The sequence below is a fragment of the Pseudorasbora parva genome, chromosome 21 (genome assembly GCF_024679245.1).
Source record: "Pseudorasbora parva isolate DD20220531a chromosome 21, ASM2467924v1, whole genome shotgun sequence".
Classification (NCBI taxonomy): Eukaryota; Metazoa; Chordata; class Actinopteri; order Cypriniformes; family Gobionidae; genus Pseudorasbora; species Pseudorasbora parva.
This window is the reverse complement of record NC_090192.1, coordinates 17836012-17860557: the sequence shown is the minus strand read 5'-3', so window position 1 is coordinate 17860557 and position 24546 is coordinate 17836012. Positions and strand designations below refer to the sequence as shown.

General features: G+C 38.4%; 1 protein-coding gene across 1 annotated transcript in view; it reads right to left on the bottom strand.

The window, feature by feature from the left end:
* Positions 1–24546, bottom strand: part of svild (supervillin d) — a 61144-nt gene that overhangs the window by 5231 nt on the left and 31367 nt on the right. The window contains exons 6-21 of the mRNA XM_067429342.1: positions 24438–24521; positions 24230–24310; positions 23954–24134; positions 20896–21068; positions 17551–17706; positions 17332–17468; positions 16596–16743; positions 14950–15095; positions 14639–14814; positions 13070–13211; positions 12682–12979; positions 8442–8699; positions 8139–8346; positions 7912–8045; positions 6304–6459; positions 6023–6166 (exon numbers count right to left, since the gene is read on the bottom strand). Coding sequence (XP_067285443.1) covers positions 6023–6166; positions 6304–6459; positions 7912–8045; positions 8139–8346; positions 8442–8699; positions 12682–12979; positions 13070–13211; positions 14639–14814; positions 14950–15095; positions 16596–16743; positions 17332–17468; positions 17551–17706; positions 20896–21068; positions 23954–24134; positions 24230–24310; positions 24438–24521 — 2622 coding nt within the window. The remainder of the gene's footprint in view (positions 1–6022; positions 6167–6303; positions 6460–7911; positions 8046–8138; positions 8347–8441; positions 8700–12681; positions 12980–13069; positions 13212–14638; positions 14815–14949; positions 15096–16595; positions 16744–17331; positions 17469–17550; positions 17707–20895; positions 21069–23953; positions 24135–24229; positions 24311–24437; positions 24522–24546) is intronic.

Sequence of the window (24546 nt, the reverse complement as noted above, 5' to 3'; positions counted from 1 at the left end):
GTCAGTTGTTTGTGAACTAAAGCTCCTGTAAACAGGCGAGCTGTTTAAACCCATTGTATGAAATACTCAAATGTGGAATTTGGGCAAATTAATGCCCATAAATCTTTCCCACTACCATAGCAGTTTCAAATGCTGTAAAATTAGCATGTCTGCCCAGAGTTCTTATTACAATGGGCAAATTTGCAAATGGCGTTTTTGCACTATTGAAGGGCACTTCAGAAAGTTGACATCATAGGGGCGTTCCAAATGAAAGTGAACAACGAAATCCCTTTACAAAGGGCCCTCCCACAAGTCCGCTTACTCTGTTAGTGAAGGGAACATGCGATGGTCACTTCAGGGAAGCAATCGTTTATGGTCAAATGATCCAGGCACGTCCAGACTTTGTAGAGTTTGCAGATGTTTTCCTGGGTCAACATATTTTGTTGATCCTGGAACAACATTCCTGTCTGTAAATTTAATCCCTGTAAACCATATCCCTACCCCTAAGACTCTAGAACTCTATCCATAAGTTATTCCTAAAATCAGAGGGAAATGATAGAGCACCTAATCCTGATTGTAAGCCTAAACTTGACATAAACTATAAAATTTGTCCATCAAATCCAATTGGTTGATTAGAATGTTGTTCACTAGAACTTCGTGTGTCGACTCTTCACAATTCATTTTAAATGTAGATATGACAGTAGAGATGGAATCAACATGGTAAGTCTTGCATAGAATTCGCCAACTTTCTGCAGAATCAATAACTGCAGACCTCCAAACTTCATGTGGCCTTTAGATTAGCTGAAAAACAGCGCTTAAAGAGCTTCATGGAATGGGTTATATATGGCCGAGCAGCTGCATCTAAGCCTTACATCACCAAGTGAAATGCAAAGCGTAGGTTGCAGTGGTGTAAAGCATGCCACCACTGGACTCTTGATCAGTGGAGACGTGTTCTCTGTTATAGTTGCAGCGGGTGGACCAACTCCATTTTAAACCCTATTAAAGGACAACTCCGGTGAGAAATGAACCTAGGGGTAATTAACAGATGGTTACAGAGTAAATCGTTCTCTGGGATGCGTTTTCTTGAAAATGTAATGTAAACAGTTTTATCTCTAAAAACAGATTAGCTTATAATGCTTGTCTATGGGGCACAGGGTAGACACAGGGTGGTAAAATTAAATCGCTAGTTAATACCACTAACAAGGCTCAAAATAACCTCACACTAACACGGTAGCATAATGAGGGTCCCTACAGGCAAACCGAAGCATTGAGAACTTTGTAAGAGTACAAACAGTTTAGTAAGAAGATACGTTGTAAACATAGTGCCTTACGCGTTCACGGACAGGCACCATCTCGAAAAACAGTCTCGATGAATCGATCTACGAGCGCTGTTCTAAGTGAGCTGGTCGATAGGAATTAAGTTTGTGAAATGTAATAACATGGACATTTTTGTATTTATTTATTTATTTTCTCTGTTGTGTTCAGTGTTTTCTTCCGGAAACAACGGACCATATGAGATTCCAAGTCACAGTTCATCACTTAGCAGAGCTCTCGTCGCTCGATGAGTCGAGACTGTTTTCCAAGATGGCGCCTGTCCGTGAACGCGTAATGCACTATGTCTATAAACTGTCTTCTTATTAAACTGTTTGTACTCTTACAAAGTTCTCAATGCTTCGGTTTGCATGTTGGGACCCTCATTATGCTACTGTGTTAGTGTGAGGCTATTTTTAGCCTTGTTAGTGGTATTAACTAGCGATTTAATTTCACTACTCTGTGCCCCATAGACTAGTGTTATAAGCTAATCTGTTTTTAAAGATAAAACTCTTTACATTCGAGTTCCATGAAAACGCATCCCAGAGAACGATCTACTCTGTAACCATCTGTTAATTACCCCTAGGTTCATTTCTCACCGGAGTTGTCCTTTAAGAATGGGGATGTCATTGAAGTTCATGTGAACGTAAAAGCAGGCGTCCCAAAACATTACGCAATATAGTGCATCAAGCTAATTTTTAAAACGTCATTATAAATGTACATTTATTTAAATATCATATATTAATAATAAGATATTCCTGTTGTTGCAGCCTAGCTTTGTCGTAGTAACATTCCATGTGAAGCTTCTGAGGAAATTAAGTGGTCTTTCAGTGCTCCCTTTGTCAAGTGCGTTCTAAATGGCTTCAGTATTATACACAAGTGCCCTACTCCTTCAAAAGTCCCCACTTCATGGGCTCTGACCTTCTTGATGAGTAGGGCATAGGGATGCTCACTTATAAATATTTGAACTTGCAATATGTGATGTCTGGTTTTATATTGTATGTTTATCATTGTCAATACATTTACAAAATGTTTGCCTTTCCTCATTTTAAAATACATATGGCATTTTTATTGAAATATAAGTAAAAATCAAAAGCAGTTATCAGTGTATGACAAGTTGTGGTGGTAATAATAATAATAACAAACATTTTTATTATAGTTGCTACATACCATACCCACACCTATTCTGAGCCGTAGGATGGAGTATACTATTGCAAAATAAACATTCATCAATCAGTACTTTACTTTTAACACTTATTACATACAAATTTTACTCAAGTATAATTGAAAAGGAGTACTTAATACATTTACAGGACTCAGGAGTATTATTTTATTAGGGTATTTGCACTGTAATGCATTTGTGGACCAAGTACTTGAGTAAAAGTAAACAAACATAATTTTCTTTTTCAGGTGAACTATGCTAAGCTGACAATTTGTAAGGTCATTTAAATGTGACCAGGGAAAGGTCAGACCCAAACAACCCAAAATTTTAGCACTACAACTAGGTCTAATGTCAAGACTGAATACAAATCAGATATTTTCTTTTCTTTTTTTCCCTTCTTTTCTTTTCTTTGGGCTGTACAATAAAAACATAATAAAACTGAAATATATCTTATCAAATTGTAATTATCAAATGCTGTAATTTGTAATTAGTCTCAGTGTGTGTGTCTCAGTTCACATGAAATGCTGTTTTTCACCTGTACCTCTGTAAGCGCTGTGAGTCTAACTTGTATTTGGGTGCAAAGTTCACTTTATTTACAATCACATTCGGATAATGAGACATAATGATAATGATGATAACTTCATAGGCTTCAATAGGCTTGGACTTGGTCCATCTCTCCAATGAACAGGGCAATGGTGACAAGTGTGAACACCCTTAAAAGTAATTTTCTATTAACAGTAGCAGTCATATGAAATTAAATATCATTCGCAATATATGACAAGATAATCAAAATATAAATGTTTGGCCTAGTTGTGCAGCTATATGTATAAGAAAATAATTTTAGAATAAAGACATTAAAATACAAATACTAAAAGAAAAAGATTATACTTTTATCTTCATGTCATGTTCTCATTAACCCACATCACAGAACCTTGAGCATGCAAATAAGCACTTAAATTACTGAAATATTAACGCTCAGAGGCTGTTTCAAGTAAATATTTTACAAAGGGTTAGGCTGACTTTTTTTTTTTTTTAACTCCTGGTCTGTAACATTAGGGAGTATGTGGTATTATTAAATTAAGAATTATTTAAGCATTATTATGTTACTAATGCTGTCAATCAATTTTTTTGAAATATATATTATATATTGTAATAATTGCACACAGCCTATCTAAATTAATGTTGAAAGTATATAAAGGCAATTTGTTTAAAATATTTGTTTTATTGCCTTGTTACTAGATACTATGCATGAAGCCCAGTATCGCCGATATAATACTGTTTGATACCTCTATTACACTGATTTCTTTCTCTCTAAAAAAAAAAGCCAATAATTATAGCCATGTAATATGTACATTATAGTTGAAAGCCATAATTTTTAGCATTAAACAGGCTTTAAAAAATAACAAGTAACCTTAAAACAATTTTCACATAAAACCAATATAATAAATGTCACATTTAGCTGTGCCTTTAATATAGCAGGGCTCATTTCTAAGGATTTTTTCAGATTTTCACTTACCTGCCAAAATCGTTCCACACAAACACATACCCCCCATATACAGGGAGTGCAGAATTATTAGGCAAATGAGTATTTTGACCACATCATCCTCGTTATGCATGTTGTCTTACTCCAAGCTGTATAGGCTGGAAAGCCTACTACCAATTAAGCATATTAGGTGATGTGCATCTCTGTAATGAGAAGGGGTGTGGTCTAATGACATCAACACCCTATATCAGGTGTGCATAATTATTAGGCAACTTCCTTTCCTTTGGCAAAATGGGTCAAAAGAAGGACTTGACAGGCTCAGAAAAGTCAAAAATAGTGAGATATATTGCAGAGGGATGCAGCAGTCTTAAAATAGCCAAGCTTCTGAAGCGTGATCATCGAACAATCAAGCGTTTCATTCAAAATAGTCAACAGGGTAGCAAGAAGCGTGTGGAAAAACCAAGGCGCAAAATAACTGCCCGTGAACTGAGAAAAGTCAAGCGTGCAGCTGCCAAGATGCCACTTGCCACCAGTTTGGCCATATTTCAGAGCTGCAACATCACTGGAGTGCCCAAAAGCACAAGGTGTGCAATACTCAGAGACATGGCCAAGGTAAGAAAGGCAGAAAGTCGACCACCACTGAACAAGACACAAGCTGAAACATCAAGACTGGGCCAAGAAATATCTCAAGACTGATTTTTCTAAGGTTTTATGGACTAAAACTAAAAACTAAAACTTCCAAAAATATTCAGCTTTGATATTAATGAGTTTTTTGTGTTCATTGAGAACATGGTTGTTGTTCAATAATAAAATTAATCCTCAAAAATACAACTTGCCTAATAATTCTGCACTCCCTATATATATATATATATATATATAGTGACGAAGCGACTGCCACTCCCACATGATCAGCGCCACCCCGGCTTGGAAATCGCCGCCCTTCACCAGGTTCCCGACTGGTGTGGGTAATAGAGAGAGGAGGGGAGCTGAAACTACTGAGAATTGATAAATGGCTGTGAGTGATGAGGCACACCTGAGTATCATGAAGCCTCATCACCGCCACTGTTAAGTGCAGAGCGTGCCTCTCTCCAGGAGGCCGGCCTCTCCCCTTGTGCATGCACGCTGGTGTCCTCGGAGGTCCACGAAGGGAGCGCGGAGGGACTCCCCTGCTGTCCAGGATGGAAGTGCTCACGTAATGCCGCTGACGGGCTAGTACGCCGAGCCGCTCTTCCCCTCGACGTCCGCGGCTGAAGAGGATGAGCCGCCGCATCGAAGCCGTTGCCCCTCGCGCCTCGGACCAGGGTGAAGCGTGTGCGACCGCCGGACCCCGCCCCTTTTCTGGACCCATCCTGTCCACTCACTAACCTTCCGAGACGAGTTATGGTTGCCCCGAGGACACCAGATCCCCTGTAGTGTCTGTTAATTCCCCCATTTGTGAACAAGTTATGTGTTTGATGTGAATAAATGCCTCTTCGAGGGCTGACGCCACACCCCCTGTGTCTGTCTTGTGCTCCGACCCGTCACAATATATATATATATATATATATATATATATATATATATATATATATATATATATATATATATATATATATATGTATGTATATATATATATATATATATATATATATATATATGTATGTATATATATATATATATATATATATATATATATATATATATATATATGTATATATATATATATATATATATATATATATATATATATATATATATATATATATATATATATATAGACACTAATTCTTATCAAAGATACAAAAGTTATTTAGTCAAGAATATTGAGTGATTTTCTCTTTTTCTTTTGTTCTTTGATTACCATTACACTGACTGCATCAGGTATATTAATGTGCTGTCACATTAAGACCTGATGCACATGGGGCAGATCTGACACACATCACATTTTCTAACTCTTTACGGTCATGTAGAGTTAGCTCAAGAGTTAACTCAAGATGAGGTTAGATATAAACATTGCAGGGGAGTTGGTCTCCAGGAACAGGGTTGAAGACCTCTGGACTAGCATGAATTTCCTTTATTAAACCTGAGTAAAGATTCCATCTCCTAACCTTGGCAGTACTGTAGCACTGTTTCCATGGCACACTTCCTCTCACTGTCCCAGCGGATCTTGGCTGAGCCAGTACATTCTGTATCTTCTGGTTGCTGCCCTTGCCACAGGTACACTTCCATCCTGTTATCCACCAAGAACAAAGCTACAGAAAACAAAAACAGAGAAAGATGTAGAGAAAATATAAACTATTGACTGTATTTCGTCATGTGTTGCACATTGTATAATTTAAGTTGACATTATGAGAATCCGTGGTTACAGTCATGTAATGACATTATGTACCAGGCTGAGGGGCTGAATATAAGTTTTCCTGCAGGAATGGCATGGCCATGATAGTTCCTGTCACTTGAGCGGACCCAAACTGCTCCTCTCCCTGAAAAGTCCCACCGCTGGCACTCAGACGGAAAAGACGTGGTGTGAAATTGTACTTTCCTGGATCTGCAAGAACACAGAAAGTAGTCATATACTACTGGATCAGATCCAAAATCATACAAGCAAATGGGCCCTGTTCCACAGGGCACATTCTTTTTGCCTAATTCTAAGGCAACATTGCATGTAACTTGTGGATGTATTTAAAATGTACAAAATTAAATTCAAGATGAGAGAAATGTCTATTAGAAATATAATTAATGTGATAGCAGTTTTGGTAAAACATATTAGCCACTATTGTGTGTGCTATTGTATTTTAGACTGTTAGGATAGCAATATGCTAATGGAAAAACAAAATCTGTAGTTAGTCAAGTGTCCTAATAATAAAAAAATCAAAACTATTTTACCCAAATCTTTGTGTGCTAATTTTAGACATACTGGAATATTGTGCATAGTGTTTCAAATCAGTCACATAAAAAGTTCCATTTAATATGCTGCCTTCCTATGTCAGCAGTAGACTGCAGAATAACTCAATAGATTTGGAACAGAGCTATGGTATCATAAGGAAATATTATGCATGTGTACACCGATCAGGCATGACATTATGACCACCTTCCTAATATTGTGTTAGGGACCCCCTTTTACTGCCAAAACAGACCTGACCCATCGAGGCATGGACTCCACTAGACCCTTGAAAGTGTGCTGTGGTATCTGGCAGCAAGATGTTAACAGCAGATATTTTAAGTCATTTAAGTTGCAAGGTGTGGCCTGCATAGATCAAACTTGTTTGTTCAGCACATCCCAGAGATGCTCAATTGGATTGAGATTTGGGGAATTTGGAGGCCAAGTCAACACCTCAAACTCATTGTTGTGCTCCTCAAACCATTCCTGAACCATTTTTGCATTGTGGCAGGGCACATTATCCTGCTGAAAGAGGCCACAGCCAGCAGTGAATACAATTTCCATGAAAGGGTGTACATGGTCTGCAACAATGCTTAGGGAGGTGGTACGTTTCAAAGTAACATCCACATGGATGGCAGGACCCAAGGTTCACCAGCAGAAGATTGCCTAAAGCCTCTGCCGGCTTGCCTTCTAGCCATAGTGCATCCTGGTGCCATGCGTTCCTCAGGTAAGCGACGCACATGTCCATGTACCCGGCCATCCGGGTGATGTTAAAGAAAATTTTATAGATACTGACTAATGCAGACAGGGAACACCACACAAGAGCAGCAGTTTTGGAGATGCGCTGACCCAGTCGTCTAACCATTACAAAATGCTGCTTGTCAAACTCGCTCAAATCCTCACACTTGCTCCTTTTTCTTGCTTCTAACACAACTTTAAGGACAAAATGTTTACTTGCTGCCTAATATATTCCACCCACTAAGAGGGTCCGTGATGAAGAGAAAATCAGTGTTATTCACTTTACCTGTTGATTAGTGTATGTTATGATGAAATACCAATTTAGCGACATTATAAACAAGAAAACATAGATTGTTTAGAAATAAACATTTTATTTTTTACCTTGCAGCATGCAGTCATAGGCTTTTCTGTCCAGCTTGCCAAGAGCATCCCAGAATTCCTTTGGCTCAGTCCCTTCCTCTATTTCAGTTACTTTCAAACTGCTGTTACTGTTCAAACCCAGCTCACGAGGACAACTGTAATATGCATACACACACACATAATCACCACATCGTCATTACATTCCTATACAGTAAAGTCTAAAGATCTATATGGGTAAATCTGCTCACGTTTGACTGAGGCGCTCCACAGTCCTTTTGCCCACTTCCCGGGCACCAGGATGAGACTTACAGCCATGCCACAGGTAGAGTTGTCCCTTCTGTACCCCCAGCAGAAGCAAACTAGCACGAGAGCGTAGGCTGGCACAACAGCACTCCACTTCAACCAGTGAGCCCTCCATTACTGTCTCTCCACGCACACAAAACAAACGCCAGTCTCCTGACAGGAAAACCACACCGAAATCACATATACACATGGAATTAGTTATAAAAGAGGTCTGGTAAGTTTTGCTCATTGTTATGTGCGTTTATTACCTGTGTTGTTAAAGCTATCCTCCCTGGAGCCTCGGTGGATGATTAGCCCTCCCTGGAAGAGTTGGAGGAAGCAGGGTGGCTCTTTGCCCTGTGTGACCAGCACTTGCGCCCCCCTGTGGTTGCCCAGCTCGACCGTCATGAGGGCAGATGTGCCACGCCCACTGACACTGGAATGACGTCCCTGCCAGAAGAAGCATGCTGTGCGTTCCCTGCCTGGGCCAGCTGTACTCACCTCACCAGGTTTCTGTCTCTTACCCACTGCGAACACATGCAATAAAATATTCAGCACCTATTCTGGCTGAATGTGTTCAAACTGAATGTGATTATCACCCTCCCCTGCTGGTATAATTTCACACTGTATGTGTACAATAAAATGTCATTATAAACAGAGTATTAAGGAGTCAAAATGATGATGCACATAGGAAAAAAAGTACTGCAAACGAAAAAGCTGCAAAGAAAGTTATTAAAGTTATAATAAAAATAATATAATATAATAAAAATCAAAATTATATAATATATATATATATATATATATATATATATAGAGAGAGAGAGATAGAGAGAGAGAGAGAGAGAGAGAGAGAGAGAGAGAGAGAGAGAGAGCGAGAGAGAGATAGATAGATAGATAGATAGATAGATAGATAGATAGATAGATAGATAGATAGATAGATAGATAGATAGATAGATAGATAGATAGATAGATAGATAGATAGATAGATAGTCTTATGTTAATTGATTGCATTAAACTGCATTAATTTGCTCAAAAATACATTAAAACAGCAACATGTTTAATATTCCTACAATTATTTTATTTTCTAATTTATTATACTTTATAAAGTAATTTATTACTGTGCGTTATTATTACTCCAGTCCTCACTGTCACATGATCGATCAGAAATCTTGCTAATATGCTGATTTTCATTTTTTTTAAGTTCAAAAGAACATCATTGATCAATTTAATATATCTGAATTAATGCTCCCCAACATATTATCAGTGTGAAAAAAACCTCAATAAGTTCGTAAGATGGTTTTCCATCATACTTCTCTTTTATTACTAAATATATATTCAAATTCTAATCTTTCAGTAAATATGCTTTAAGATGCTTGTTCTTAAAGCTACACTGTGTAACTTTTTTAGTTTATTCTTAACTAAAAACACGTAGTTCTTTCAAAAATATATGTGCTTATTAATGTATATTTATTTCTTTCAAGTAATGAAGTATTCTCGTAAGTTTATAATATGCCATTAAAAATACATACGGGTGAGGGGTTCGAATGCCGGTCGCCATGTTGCCCCTCCATCTTGAAAGTACTTTAGCCATAGAGGGACATACCCGTAAATTCAAGCTTCGCCTTTCGCGTTTTAACACTCGATGGCACCGTGTCGAATGTGAAGAGGGGGATTGCCATGTTAATCTTAAAGGGATAGTTCACTTTGAAATTAAATTTTGATATGTTTAAGCTTACCTCATGGCCATCCGAGATATAGGAGTATTTGTTTCCCCAGTAGTTTCAATTTTGATCATTTTAGGTCAAACCTTTCTTGACTATGCCTCACATAATGCAGGTCTATGGTCATCACCTCAAAGAGCATACAAAGAGAAGTCCAAATTAAATAATCCCCCATCGTAAGTACATACTGATGCCTATGACACGAAACCAGCGGTTTGTGTGAGAAAAAGAACAGTATTTATATAGTTTTTACCTCTTGTACACCACTACGTCCGACTGATCCTAGGGCGTGCGTGCATGTTTCCTGTGGTTACAAGAGGTAAAAACGATATAAATACTGTTCTTTTTCTCACACAAACCACTCGTTTCATGTTTTAGGCCTTCAATGTGTACTTACGATGGGGGATTGTTTAATTTGGACTTCTCTTTGTATGCTCTTTGAGGCGGTGACCATAGACCTGCATTATGTGAGGCACAGACAAGAACTGTTTGACCTAAAATGATCAAAATGGAAACTACTGGGGAAACAAATACTCCTACATCTCGGATGCCCATGAGGTAAGCTAAAACATATCAAAATTTTATTTCAAAGTGAACTATCCTTTTAAACTAAATCGGCCACCGTAGGAGTTATTGAGAGGAATTGAGAGGAACAGAAACTATTATTCACTGGATGGTCATATACCTTTTCACCACTAGATGGGGGGAAATATCACACAGTGTAGCTTTAACGTTGTCTTTTAAATGCTTATATGGTAAAAAAAAAAAAAAAAAACTTCATGGTTACATGTTATATAAGGCAGCAGACCTTTGTTACCCATTATCAATACAACAATATTTCAAGGCCCCATGATTTTTCCAGTTTTTCATGATTTAATGATCATGCAATACATCACATTCATACATAAATACATATAAGCACACGCACACGTGCACACGCACACATGCACACGCGCACGCACGCACGCACGCACACACACACACGTTTTTATTATTATTTTAAAGCTGCTGTCCATAACTTTTATGTGTTCAAGATTTATAAAAATTATATAATTAGAATGTACAACATAAATCCATTTTCCAAACTGGGTTATTGTCTTACCCTGAATCATTATGGTACACTTGTTTAGTGTTTATATTGCGACTATTTCAAACCGGTCTGGTAGGAACTGCTGCGGAGAAGCACAGTCCCTGCGTGATTCGTCATAGACATAAACAGAGAGAAATAGCTGCGGCAGAAACGTTCTTCCGAAAGACGCATGCAGTTCTGTTTATTCTGTTCTGTTTAGTTCATTAGAGCAAAGTTATGGACTGCAGCTTTAACCCACATACTATCTCCTCAAAGTATTTTAGAAGATGTAATAACCAGAAAAATGTAAATTCACAATAAATATGTTAATGGTGGTATAAGATTTTATTAATTTGTATGACTTTTCCAGATCTAGAAATCACACCTTTAAAATTAGGCTTCCTTATCTCTCAGAGTATTTATCTTTTGAACTGTAAAGCTTATTTACATCTTGACCATGGCCTTGAAGGTGTGTTGCATTTCTGTACCCATTTTGTGATAAAATGTATACTTTTATTATGGTGCACTGCTCATGTGCCTTCTGTTAATGTGTGGCTGAATCAAGTTGCTTTCCTTTTACCATTAGAAAAAATAACTTTTTAGCTGATTTTTGGCATAATTGGTCTCGGCGCAATAATTCCGATCTTTCATGTATTCATACTCTTGTGTAATCGACACCACATCCCATCATTTATTTCCAAATAAATCTGTCTCTTCCGTGATACCCTGAAATTTTGAATATTCCGATCTAATATGATTTCTGACCTGTAAGGTTGCCAGAATAATAATCTTACACGGTGTGTTAATAGGCCAGAGGAGAACTGGCACCCCGACTGAGTCTGGTTTCTCCCAAGGTTTATTTTTCTCCATCACGCCCTGATGGAGTTTTGGTTCCTTGCCACTGTCGCCTTTGGCTTGGCTTGCTCAGTTGGGGACACTAAAAATATGATTAAAGTTATTCAACTTATTATACAAATAAAATGTATGAATTAGGTATTATTTACTTCTATAAACTTAAATACTGATCTGCCAACATTGTTGCTATATGATAATTTAAAATAAGCTGATAACATCACTGTTTTCCCCAGTACGACTGTACAGCCAAATCTAATTTTGTCGCAATATTATCCTGTTTGACACTGTGAAGCTGCTTTGACACAATCGTGATTGTAAAAGCGCTATATAAATAAAGTTGATTGATCCTCTTTGGATTTTTTTTTTTTTTTGATTATTGGATTATTAGCAATTGTATGTTGCCGTGAGATAGCTATATAACTGTTGTTATTGTAAAACTATATAAATATATATATATATATATATATATATATATATATATATATATATATATATATATATATATATATATATATATATATATATATATATATATATATATATATATCTGCAAGCATCAACAGGGACCTCAATATATATAAAAATAAGGCTTCCTCATTTTCCACTGTGAATTCTGGTTCTTCAGTGTTTTTTAACAGCCATTGAGACAGCTGAATTAAAATATCTTGATTGAATTCGCTTTCTTGTCTTGTTTTAATTCTCTTGTCTTGTTTTAATTTTGAGGTCCCTGTTGATGCTTGCTGAGGCCCCCGGCACCCTGGTTGACAAGCACTTTATTAGTTGACTGTATCACCTGTATCACCTGACGCATACAAAGTGCAAAAAGTAACATCACAAATAAATTAAATTCCATGCCTCACTCACCAACATTAGTGACAGAGTATTTCCAGCGGATGACATAGGTGTCGCCCTCGTGCAGCTGACTCACACTCTCTGGCGGGATCTCAAAGTCATCAAACTCACGGATGTGCCATGCGTCCACAGCAACGGTGGCCAGCTCGGCCTGCCGCCCATCCTCAGAACGGACCAAACCATGACCTCTCTGCACGTCCACACCCTCCAGCACCATCTTCATAGGGCCTGCTACTCCCGCCAGCATCTCTGTGACGTCACACGGCTTCAGCTCAGAGTCACAGGTGGGAAGATGCTGACTGACAGGACTCTTGAGGAACAGTACAAAATGCAGGTAGTCAGAATCTTTTAAAAAGAGAGAAGGTTGGAATACATTCTGGAGTGTCTCACTGTCTGTTACCTTCACCACCTCCTCCACCATTAGTTCATCTTTGGGGGGCTTCCTCTCTGCCCAATCTAGAAATTTCTCTCGGAATAGAGCGGTTTCATTATGTTCTGACAGCCGGCCAAACAGGGCCCAGCTCGGCCTGCCCTCACCTTGTCTGCTCACAAACACAGACACAGTAAGAAAAAGGAGTAGGATTCTCATGAGATTTGGTTCCAGTAACAGTTGTCTACATTCAATGTCTACATTCTTTAGTCTGAATTGAATAAGTAGAGAAAGATTGACTGAATATGATAAAACAATACAAAGACAAATAGACACATCTTTCTACTGCATTGTCCTCTTTAGTTACACAGAAAGAAAAAAAAAATGCACAAAGCAAACAGCGTAGTCCAATTTGTAAAAAAAACAACAAAAAAAACAAATTGTTTTACTCTTTAGCCCTATTTAGATGGTAATTGTTTCTTGTGGGGTTGTAAGGTACTTTCATAATTTACAGGGGGTAGTCTGTGATTTTATTGCTGTTCAAATCCATAATGTCAGTGATTTTCTCCAACCACCTGCGTAAAAACTCCAGCCGAAATTACCTAATGTTTTTGGACCAAGCACCAAGGTCGTGTGGTAATTTAATTGCCATCTGAATCCACATCTCTGAGGTTTCAAGAAGATATCAGTTTTGACCACTGCAAAGCACTGTACAGTTGCGCTTTGTGGAAATTGGACTGCATTTTAAAGATCTAGCCTACACGTATATTACTGAAATGCTGGAAAACATTTACAAGAACAATATTTCTTGTAAATGTACTAACTTATTTTCACTCATTTCCACATTTTTGAGATAAAATACAAGACAAAAAACATGTTTATATCTTTCTGTTTTTAAAACAGGAGATTTTAATAATTAAATAATAATTAGGATTTTTCTATTATTAAATAAAATATGCATTTATTATTATTATTCCAAGCATTTGACATTTTATTTTATAGGAGTCAAACATGTAACTGACCACAGTGTTCCCAGGATCACAAAACTTACTCCACCACTGTGAATAAATCGCCATCTGAATGCACAATTTTTATCACTGAGGTAGCAGTGTGTTCATAACTTTTATGTAGACAAATAAAAAAATAAATATTAATATAAGTATTTTGTTAACAGAAATGTAAAACAGGGACAATATATATATATATATATATATATATATATATATATATATATATATATATATATATATATATATATATATATATATATATATATATATATATCCCTGTTTTATATTTCTGTTAACAAAATACTTTTATTCACCTCTTATACTCTAATCAAATTATACCACTTGAGGGCAGTATTGTGGTTGCATATATCAGTCTGTTTGCTCTCATTTGTCCTGGTTTTAATGGCTGTTCTTAAGATTCTACTGAGTTAAAAAAAAAAAAAAGAGCACTTAATAAACCACTCTCTAAAGGCTCAAGGCATCACAAATAAATCATAATTCGGGTAAAATAGGTCCTACAAGATTATTTTTTATCACAGACAGAGAACATGAGCTATAAGCATGAATAGTCAGTGGAGGTGTCACTCACTTAGGGGTGTCTTTATTGGCTGAAGAGGGGTCGAGGGGGTTGATCCTGCAAGTGCTGTAGTCGTATGAGCCACTCCAGATTTGTTTGCCCAGCTGCACTACCACTTTCCTGTCACTCAAAGAAACATCCTTTCCTGTCCAGATGTACACCTCGCTACCGAAGTCAAACACCAGTGCCTGCCCCACACACAAACACACACACACACACACTTTAAGTTCAGTAAAATGGGATTAAGCACAGTTTACCAGCGCACACACACTGCTCATCTAAAAAAGGACAGAACTGCATAGAAGAGTCTATAAATGTGACACCTCCTTAGAGTTAAGCAGAGAGACACTGGGGATGGATGCCCAGGCCTCCTCATAAGGAACCAGCTTATCCTCCACCAGCCTGTAGACGCAGTTTGACTCGACTACAGCACTCTCATACAGTTCATCTTCCTCCGGCTCCCCAGCTCCTGTAAAACACATATACACACATCATCTTTAAATTGATAGTATATTAACAACATGCATTTAACTTCCATAATTTAAAATATTCCTGAGTGAAACTAAATATCCAGCAGAAAAATACTGTTGGACAGGACAGATTTTTGCCCACTTGCATGCAATCTGATAATGGACATTAAGATACAGCATGTTAAGCCTCACCCTGACAGTCCTGAGAATAACCTTTTTTTATTTTACCAGTAAGTCTGTGGTTCTGGAATTGTCATACTTTTCCATTTAATTCAGCACAGAAAAAGGGGAAAAAGTGGATATAGCATGGGAACAACATGGTAATTCAAATGCAGTGTGTCAAGATAAAACACTGTCTTTTGAAGAAAGAAAGGGGAGAAACTTTACAGTGCTTCTGAGGAAAGTTGTGTAAACTATGGCAACCTAAACTCAAAAAACAATAAGTAAACCAGCACCAGAAGACAGGTATGAAGATGAAGTTCATATCTGATATAATATATACACTCACCTAAATGATTATTAGGAACACCACACTAATACTGTTTGACCCCCTTTCACCTTCAGAACTGCATTAATTCTACGAGGCATCTGCATGACTCTGCCATCTGAATGTCTCAACAGAAATCGAGACTCATCAGACCAGGCAACATTTTTCCAGTCTTCAACTGTCCAATTTTGGTGAGCTTGTGCAAATTGTAGCCTCTTTTTCCTATTTGTATTGGAGATGATTTGTACCCGGTGGGGTCTTCTGCTGTTGTAGCCCATCCGCCTCAAGGTTGTGCGTGTTGTGGCTTCACAAATGCTTTGCTGCATACCTCGGTTGTGACGAGTGGTTATTTCAGTCAAAGTTGCTCTTCTATCAGCTTGAATAAGTCTGCCTGTTCTTCTCTAACCTCTAGCATCAACGAGGCATTTTCGCCCACAGGACTGCCGCATACTGGTTGTTTTTCCCTTTTCACACCATTCTTTGTAAAACCTAGAAATGGTTGTGCATGAAAATCCCTGTAACTGAGCATATTGTGAAATACTCAGACCAGCCCGTCTGGCACCAACAGCTATGCCACGCTCAAAATTGCTTAAACCACCTTTCTTTCCCATTCTGACATTCAGTTTGGAATTCAGGAGATTGTCTTGACCAGGACCACACCCCTAAATGCATTGAAGCAACTGCCATTTTATTGGTTGATTAGATAATTGCATTAATGAGATATTGAACAGGTGTCCCTAATAATCCTTTAGGTGAGTGTGTATATATATATATACACACACACACAAACTCATATACAATATTTGGGGCGTGGGGGTGCAAGACTGGAAGATAAATGAAACTTTATTAACTGAACTTTATTATGTAACATGAATAAATTCTGGCCTAGAGTCAATGGTCTGTATATACAAAATTATTATTTTTTTGTAATTACAGTGTTTATGATGAGTGAAATGTTGTCATTTCAACATCTGTGGTTCAAGTTCAGGACCTGGCAGGCTATGTGTTTTACCTCTGTACTCAGTCTTTCCTCCCAAAAGACTCCAGAACTCTTTGGCTGAACGGTTCTCTGTGTTGATTCCCTCCTCCAGCACAGTGATCTGAGGAGCTTTGCAGCCCAGATCTCTCTTTGTCTGGATGTACTGAGCCATCTCTGAGCTCTGACACACACACACACACACACACACACACACACACACACACACACACACACACACACACACACACACACACACACACACACACACACACACACACACACACACACACACACACACACACACACACACACACACACACACACACACACACACACACACACACACACACACACACACACACACACACACACACACACACACACACACACACACACACACACACACACACAATGTAGAATGGGTCATTAACTAACTGGAATAAATACATTTGAGCTGAAGTATAAAAATGTCAAAATAAAAAAAAATAAAGCTAAACAAAATTGTTTAAAATATATATATATATATATATATATATATATATATATATATATATATATATATATATATATATATATATATATATATATATATATATATATATATATATATATATATATATATATTTAAATGAACACTGAAAATATAAAAATAATAGCTAATTCAAAACATTAATGAATACTATAATACTATATAAACAATGCTAAAATAACACTGGTGTAATAACCTGTTACTTATAGAATAGGATTGGGTTTTTCTTTGTGGTTGTACCTTAGCTTTTTCGATGACGTTGGCAAATTCTCCACTCCAGAAAAAGCAGTGTTTGGGAGTGATGAGCAGATAGCAGTCTCCGCTGTTCAGAGAGCGGGCTGTGGGTTCAACCAGTCGCACCTGAACATGCCTGCGGCCTGCGTGAATTAACAGACAAGTGTTAAAAGCAGAACACGCACATTTAGGACATACAAACTTGCACTGATATTTTGCATGAACCTTTAATGTGGATGAGCATGAGCTTGTGGAAAGGCACAGCACTGTTGTTGGTCACCACCTCTGTAGACTTCACGCTCCGCAGATTGACTTTCTTAAAGTTCTCTTTGCTGGCCAGACCTGCTAGAGCCGCATCTGCCAAATTTGAGTGCTTGGCCACTGAAGAGACATTAACAATTAACAATGGTTATATGTGCTACATCGTCATTTTAATTACCCTAAAGAGAGGAATGCTCAGAAAATTAAGGTTCTAAAACTGCACATTACATTTTTTTTTACAAGAAATTACTTTAAAAAGATAAACAGCACTCTGCCACTTCAGAGTGCCACACATTACAGTTACCTTTCAGTCACATTCGACGTACGTGAATTGGGATCACTTCTGGGAGCCCCTATCAGCTTCGAGATTTAGAAAACTAGGTTGGTCTGCCACAAGCTGTGACAGACACCATTGCTTCCGCTAGAGCTCCCTCTACGAGGCACCTCTATGCGTTGAAGTGGAACCTGTTCGTCGACTGGTGCTCCTCTCATCGAGAAGACCCCCAAAGGTGTTCGGTCAGGGCCGTGCTTTCCTTCCTACAAGATGGCGTTTTCCATAGGGATCTCAATTCGTCGGTCTAAGTCCGACGTACGTCGAACGTGACTGACTGAAAGGGAACGTCTCGGTTACGTATGTAACCCTTGTTCCCTGATGGAGGGAACAGAGATATACGTCCTGTCGCCACACTTGCTGTACCATCACTGCAGATCGAGCCACGGTTCGGCTCCTCTGTGAAAAACAAGTGCGTAGTGATCGCTTCCGCTTTATACCCGCGCAGCGGGGCAGGGTGCGATATGCAAAGCACACATGCCAATGTTCATTGGCCCGTTTTCTAAATCTCGAAGCTGATAGGGGCTCCCAGAAGTGATCCCAATTCGGTCTAAGTCCGACGTACGTCTCCGTTCCCTCCTTCAGGGAACGAGGGTTACATACGTAACCGAGACGTTTTCTTTTCTTTCTTTTTTTTATTAATATCTTTAATTTTTTTTTTGGTGAAATGTTCATGTTCAGCTCTATTTCACCACATTCAATGTCTGATTAACCTGTTAACCTCAACACTTGTAATTAATTATTGTCGTTAAGAAAAAACTTTTAAAAGGGTCATTGTTTCCTTTCAATTTTGGCATTTCAAAATCTGACGCTTTGGGGAAACACCTTTCACCAAGAAAAGCTGAAATCTCATTAACCTCACTGCTGTTCTACAACAGGCCAATGACATTAAAGTGCGCAAAATATATAAGGCAGCGCTGAGCAACATTACTTAAAGAGGGGGTGAAATGCTGTTTCATGCATACTGAGCTTTTTACACTGTTAAAGACTAGCTAAGACTACACTGTTAGGATTCCCATCCTAAACATGGACAAAGTTTTAAAAAAATAAGTTGGACGGTTGATGGAGTATTTCTGTGTCAAAAATTCTCCTTCCGGTTTCTCACAAGTTTCGGAGAGTTTTTTCCGAGTATGGGTCCACTTGACATCGACAGAGTGTCCTTGTATGGGCCGTACAGGCTTTTTTCCCGGAAGGGTGCGTGCACGCGAGCGACCCGAGCGAGAGCAAATGCACGGCGCCAATAAACACCGCTCTCACTGCTGTCTCAGGACTTCACCAAATCAACAACGTCACCAAAGAAGTGTGTTTTTGAGTGAGCGGTGACGATAAAGGTTCACAATCGTGCTTTGGAAGCAGGTGGTGAGTAAAACTGCGTCAAATGTCTATGTTGTTGGCTATCGTCACGTGAGTAAACAACAGTAAAAAACACGATTGTATAGTTAATTTATCAATGAAACATGCGATGTAACTTATGGCGTGTGTTTAAATACATTTGTTTAGCTGACCACTATAGGTGTCTGTTTGTTTATTGTAAAACCACCCCAAACCTAAACCTAGGTGACGCTCACACAGAGCACATTCAAATGCGCTACTCCATTGTTTTTCTATGTAACACTATAACACAGTCTGACGTGCAAAACCGTTTTGGTTGCTACTGCTAAGGTTTAGTCGCATACAATAGTCCATAAACCAAATCATGTCCTCACAATCCACAATAAACAAACGCAAATGTTGACAATCCACTAAGTACAGTACATACCACAAAGACGTCCTAATGTTGATGCTTCTCCTGTTCAATTTATTTTAGCCTCCGGATCCGATTCTGGATCATATATCTAATAGTTGAATATGATTGATAGCCATGGTTTATTTAGGGTAACGTTTTCTTTTCCACGCTTGATGTCACCTTTCAGACGCTCTCGTGCAGTAGCTGCGCGCTCGTGATTCTTTAGCTCCGCCCACAAGATACACCTCAAGCTGCTCGTTTTTTTTCCGGAAAGACTCGGTACAGTCTATTTTTCTTTTATAAATATAATAAAACTAAAGACTTTTGAGGAGATATGAAGGATGCAATACTACTCTATATGTACTCAAGACTGACATGAGATTGACTGAAACTGAGTGTTTCACATTGACTGAAACTGAGTATGCAATGTTGCACTTAGGAACATTCTTACGAAATTCCTAAAATTTGTCTTAAAAACTTTCTTGATTTCATCCTAAAGATTGCCTTGAATTTAACCCCAGGATTTTATTTTCTTCTTCATGGATGTGGAAGAAGCTCTTATTTCATATTAAAGTTATCGACTTCAGTTCAATCTACATTGCGTCACTACTAGTAGATGCCATGGGGAAACTCCTTCTCATAGTATTACTGAAGCCCTATTGAACAATGGCAAAACCGTAAGATTGGCTAATGAGGTTCAAGAATGCAAACTGGAGATGGGCCGTCTTGCCATATAAGGAGGAACTGAACAGTCATTGCCACAGAGTCTTTAGATGGAAGCAAAGCAATACTTGTAAAGACTCTGTGCATACTGCATGGCATGGCAACTTACACAATGTCTTGTTTCCTCCTCTCTGTGAACACTGACTGAAATATCTGTTGTACAAATTCCATTATCATATGCGGCTAATTACACTGTTGCATACTCTTAATGTCGGAAACGAATATAACAGCAGCTCCATCTGCACTACTGATGTAAACAAAGTAAGCAGGTCCTCTTAGGGAACCAGGGTTACGTTGAGTAACCAGAGACGTTTTCAGTTTTCATAGCATTTTCAACACTTCTGACATTTTAAGAGAAGAAAGATTTTTAAAGTAAAACAGATGTCAAACATGTAAGTATGAGTCTTAATCTAAACAAAGAACACTGTTAACAGGTTAAGCTGAAACACAGATCTTAGTGGTGAAATAGCACATGTAAAAGTGGCGCAAACATTCCACAAATTCCACGAAATGTAAATAACGAACGTACTCCGCTCCATTTGTATCCTTTTGGTCTCCACAGAGGCCACGTTCAGTCTCTGTTCAGTATAAGCCTGTCTGAGGTCGTCTCGTGCCGCCAGGGCACGGAGAGGGTTTCTTGAGCTCTTGGTTCTCCTGCAGGGCCGCACTGAACGCTTGTGTTCCTCAACTGCTGATGTTAGTCTGCAATTAATCAATAATACATTCATCAGAGCAAGAATGAAGACATTAGAGCAGTTCTTGTCAACAAGATTTGGATTGTGAACCGCTGTTTAGGATCCAAAAAGTTTGCGACCCCATGCAGTCCCCACATCTTTGAGATACAGATCCTGCCTACAGAATTAAGATATAGAGTTTAGGATCTTAGAGGCATAAATTCTTAACTTCTAAACTGCATTCTAAATTTGTGTATTTAATGCAGCCATCACTAGTAGAATGGGGCACTAGCGGACAGATAGTTTTTTAGGCAAGATAAATAGTAGGTTATTATTAAAATAATAGGTTGTTATTAGCGCTGCTTGTGCGCAGAAAAAACTGCGGCTTTAACTGTTGTAGAGGGAAGTTGGTGATGTTTTAGTACCTGTACTGTGCTAGTTTTTAGACTATATTTTTATCAATAACCTTTTTTTAGTTACACTTTTAATACTATTTATTTACACATTTTGCACACACGTGTTAATAAACATCGACTTGGACACCAACTGCATTTTCCATTTTCACATCCATCTTGGCGTGATCCTGTTTGTGATCGCTCAGGGTCCTTATCTGAGCAGCCATATAATTCTGTAGCCCAAGATTTCCCAAAGAAGCTAAGCAGGGTTGAGTCTGATTAGGACCTGGATGGGAGACCTCCTGGGAAAACTAGGTTGCTGCTGGGAGTGGAGTTAAAGGGTTACTTCAGCGATTAGCATATGGCTTTGTATCCGTAGAAACCCTGGAGTATATTCGAATGATTGTCCCCCCAATCTGAATGATTTACCTCAGCTCTCATCACGAGCTCATCCATAAATGTCAATATATCTGACTCCTGCAGCGTTTTGGGCTGTGAGACTCCCTCAGCAGCTAAATCACATATTGAACAGACACGTTCAGTTTTTAATTGTAGTGTCTGTTCTCTAACTGAACTGATTTTATGAAAATGAATGCGGTCGCAGTGGGAAAGTGATCAGTGATTCAGTAATCTAGTAGTGGTGGCTTTGGGAGTGGCCTCGTAGGGCAGCGAAGCATTCTGGGAATTGTTGTCTTTCGTCCCCATGAGACAAAAATACGTTTTCTGTCTTTTCTCAGTCTAGAAAGCACTAAATTAAAAAAATATTTCACATTTTCTACTACATTAATGACCCAAATTAAAAACAGATTCATCTTCCCAGCGCTGAAGTACTCCTTTAATGAGGCCAACAATGGGTGCTTACCCTGTGGTATGTGCGGGTACTAACACCCCAGTATAGTGATGGGGATACTCCTAGCTGGATAGTAACAGTGTACATTTACTTGAGTACAGTACTTAAGTACAATTTTGAGGGATTTGTTCTTTACTTGAGTATCATTTTTGGGGAGTACTTATGAGGCAAATATTGTACTCTTTATTCCACTACATTTCTATCCATAACCATAAGTTTACTACTTCTAAAAAAGGAAAAAAAGAAAAATCTTGGAAACCCTCAAATTGTTGTTTCCCTCTCAAATGTGATTGGATTGTGCAGGTGTCACTGATTGGGACAGCCTATCAGCAATCACCTTCAGCTTTCCGCCAAAGTCAACTCCATGATCAGATTTAGATAAGACACGAAACCATGGACGAAACAATGGATGAAGATGCAGAAGGTCTCTCCTGGGAATGTGCCAACCCGTGATGTTATTGAGTATGTGATGTGTTTAACACAGTCAGGTTTAAATGTGGGTGCACAAAACCATGAAAACTCTAGCAAAGGTTTGTCAGAGCATTGCCATTGTGCTATTGCCTTGTGGGCAAGTGATAAATGTTAAATAAAGACATGGCAACACGATGAAAATGACTTGATTTTACTTTCAATTCCTTTTACATTCTCCAAGGTATTAAAATCTCTTGATACTCAAGTACTTTTAAAAACAAGTTAACTTGTACTTGAGTAAAATTTTGCCAGGGATATTTGTACTTTTACTCAAGTAATGAAGCTGTGTACTCTGTCCTCCTCTGGGGATACTGTAACAAGAACTGTCCCTCGGATGAGACGTTAAAACGAGGTCCTGACTCTCTGTGGTCATTAAAAATTACAGGATGTACTAAAAAGAGTAGGGGTGTAACCCCGGCATTCTGGCTAAATTTGCCCATTGGCCTCTGTCCATCATGGCCTCCTTATCATCCCCCTCTCCTGATTGGCAAAATCACTGGTGGGCGTTCTGGCACAATATGGCTGCCGTCGCTTTATCCAGGTGGATGCTGCAATTGGTGGAGGTTGAGGAGGTTCCCCCCTACTATATGTAAACACTTTGAGTACCCAGAAAAGCACTAAATAAATGTAACAAATGATTATTATTATTATTATTATTATTATTATATTATTATCTCAGCTTCTCCTGAACCTCCCCCTGTGTTACACAAGAAATTGTCACTTTGGCATCCAGGCAGCATTGCAGCCTATATTTCACATAATATTTTAAGCACAAGAGAAACTGCATATTTTATATACAGATCTATCTGATGGCTATTCAATTTATTATAAATGCATTTTTTATACACATAGTACAATAAATAAGATAGTTGACAGAAATCCCCAGACATTTAGAGAACCTCTGCCATAGCAGATATCATGTCATAATTCATATTATATAGGTGTCCAAGAGACACATATGGATTGCAGCATCTCAAAGAGTAATTTTTTTCTTCGTGGAACAAAGATATTTTGAGATATATTGATATTTTGTTTTTTGTCCATACAATGGTAGCTAAAACAGTTTGGCTACTAGCATTCTTCCAAATATTTTTTTTGTGTTCTGTATAAGAAACAAATTATGTAAATGATGACTGTATTTTGAGGTTGTTGAGGAATTATCCCTTTAAAATTCCAGTAAATAGAGAAGTATCTCACTTGGGCGTGTCTGACAGGATAATGCTGAAGTCTTCTTCCTCTCCAAGTAGTACACTGGAGCTCAGATTGGTGGGTGATAAGCAACTGTAGAAGCGTCCAAACGTCTCTTCATCGTCCAGGGTCATCACCTCCTTCTCTTTCTCCTCCATCACCTCGATGGTGGAGTTCTTCATGCCTGTGCCTGCATGTTTAATGAAGAGAGAAACGGATCACTGCACACACCTATATTATGTATTAATCCGCAAGTTATTAATACATGAATATTCAATGAATAACCTTTATTGTGAAGTCTGTCTAAGAAAGACTCCAGTTTGTCGAGTCTTTTATCTCCCTCAGCATCAGGGCGTGTGGAGATTTCTGTTCGAGAGACATTTCCAGACATGAAAGAAGAACACTTTGTAGAGACAATGGCCCTGACAATAAATACATAATTGTGACAAGTGAGTATTCAAACAGGGTAACAGAAGATGTCAAAGACTGATACCTTCTAACGGTTTGACTGGTGTACTATTGCTAGCCTTCTTGCTGAGGATGATGGGAACATCCTCTCTGCTGGGTGACACTAAGCCTGATGGAAAACATATGTCAAAATG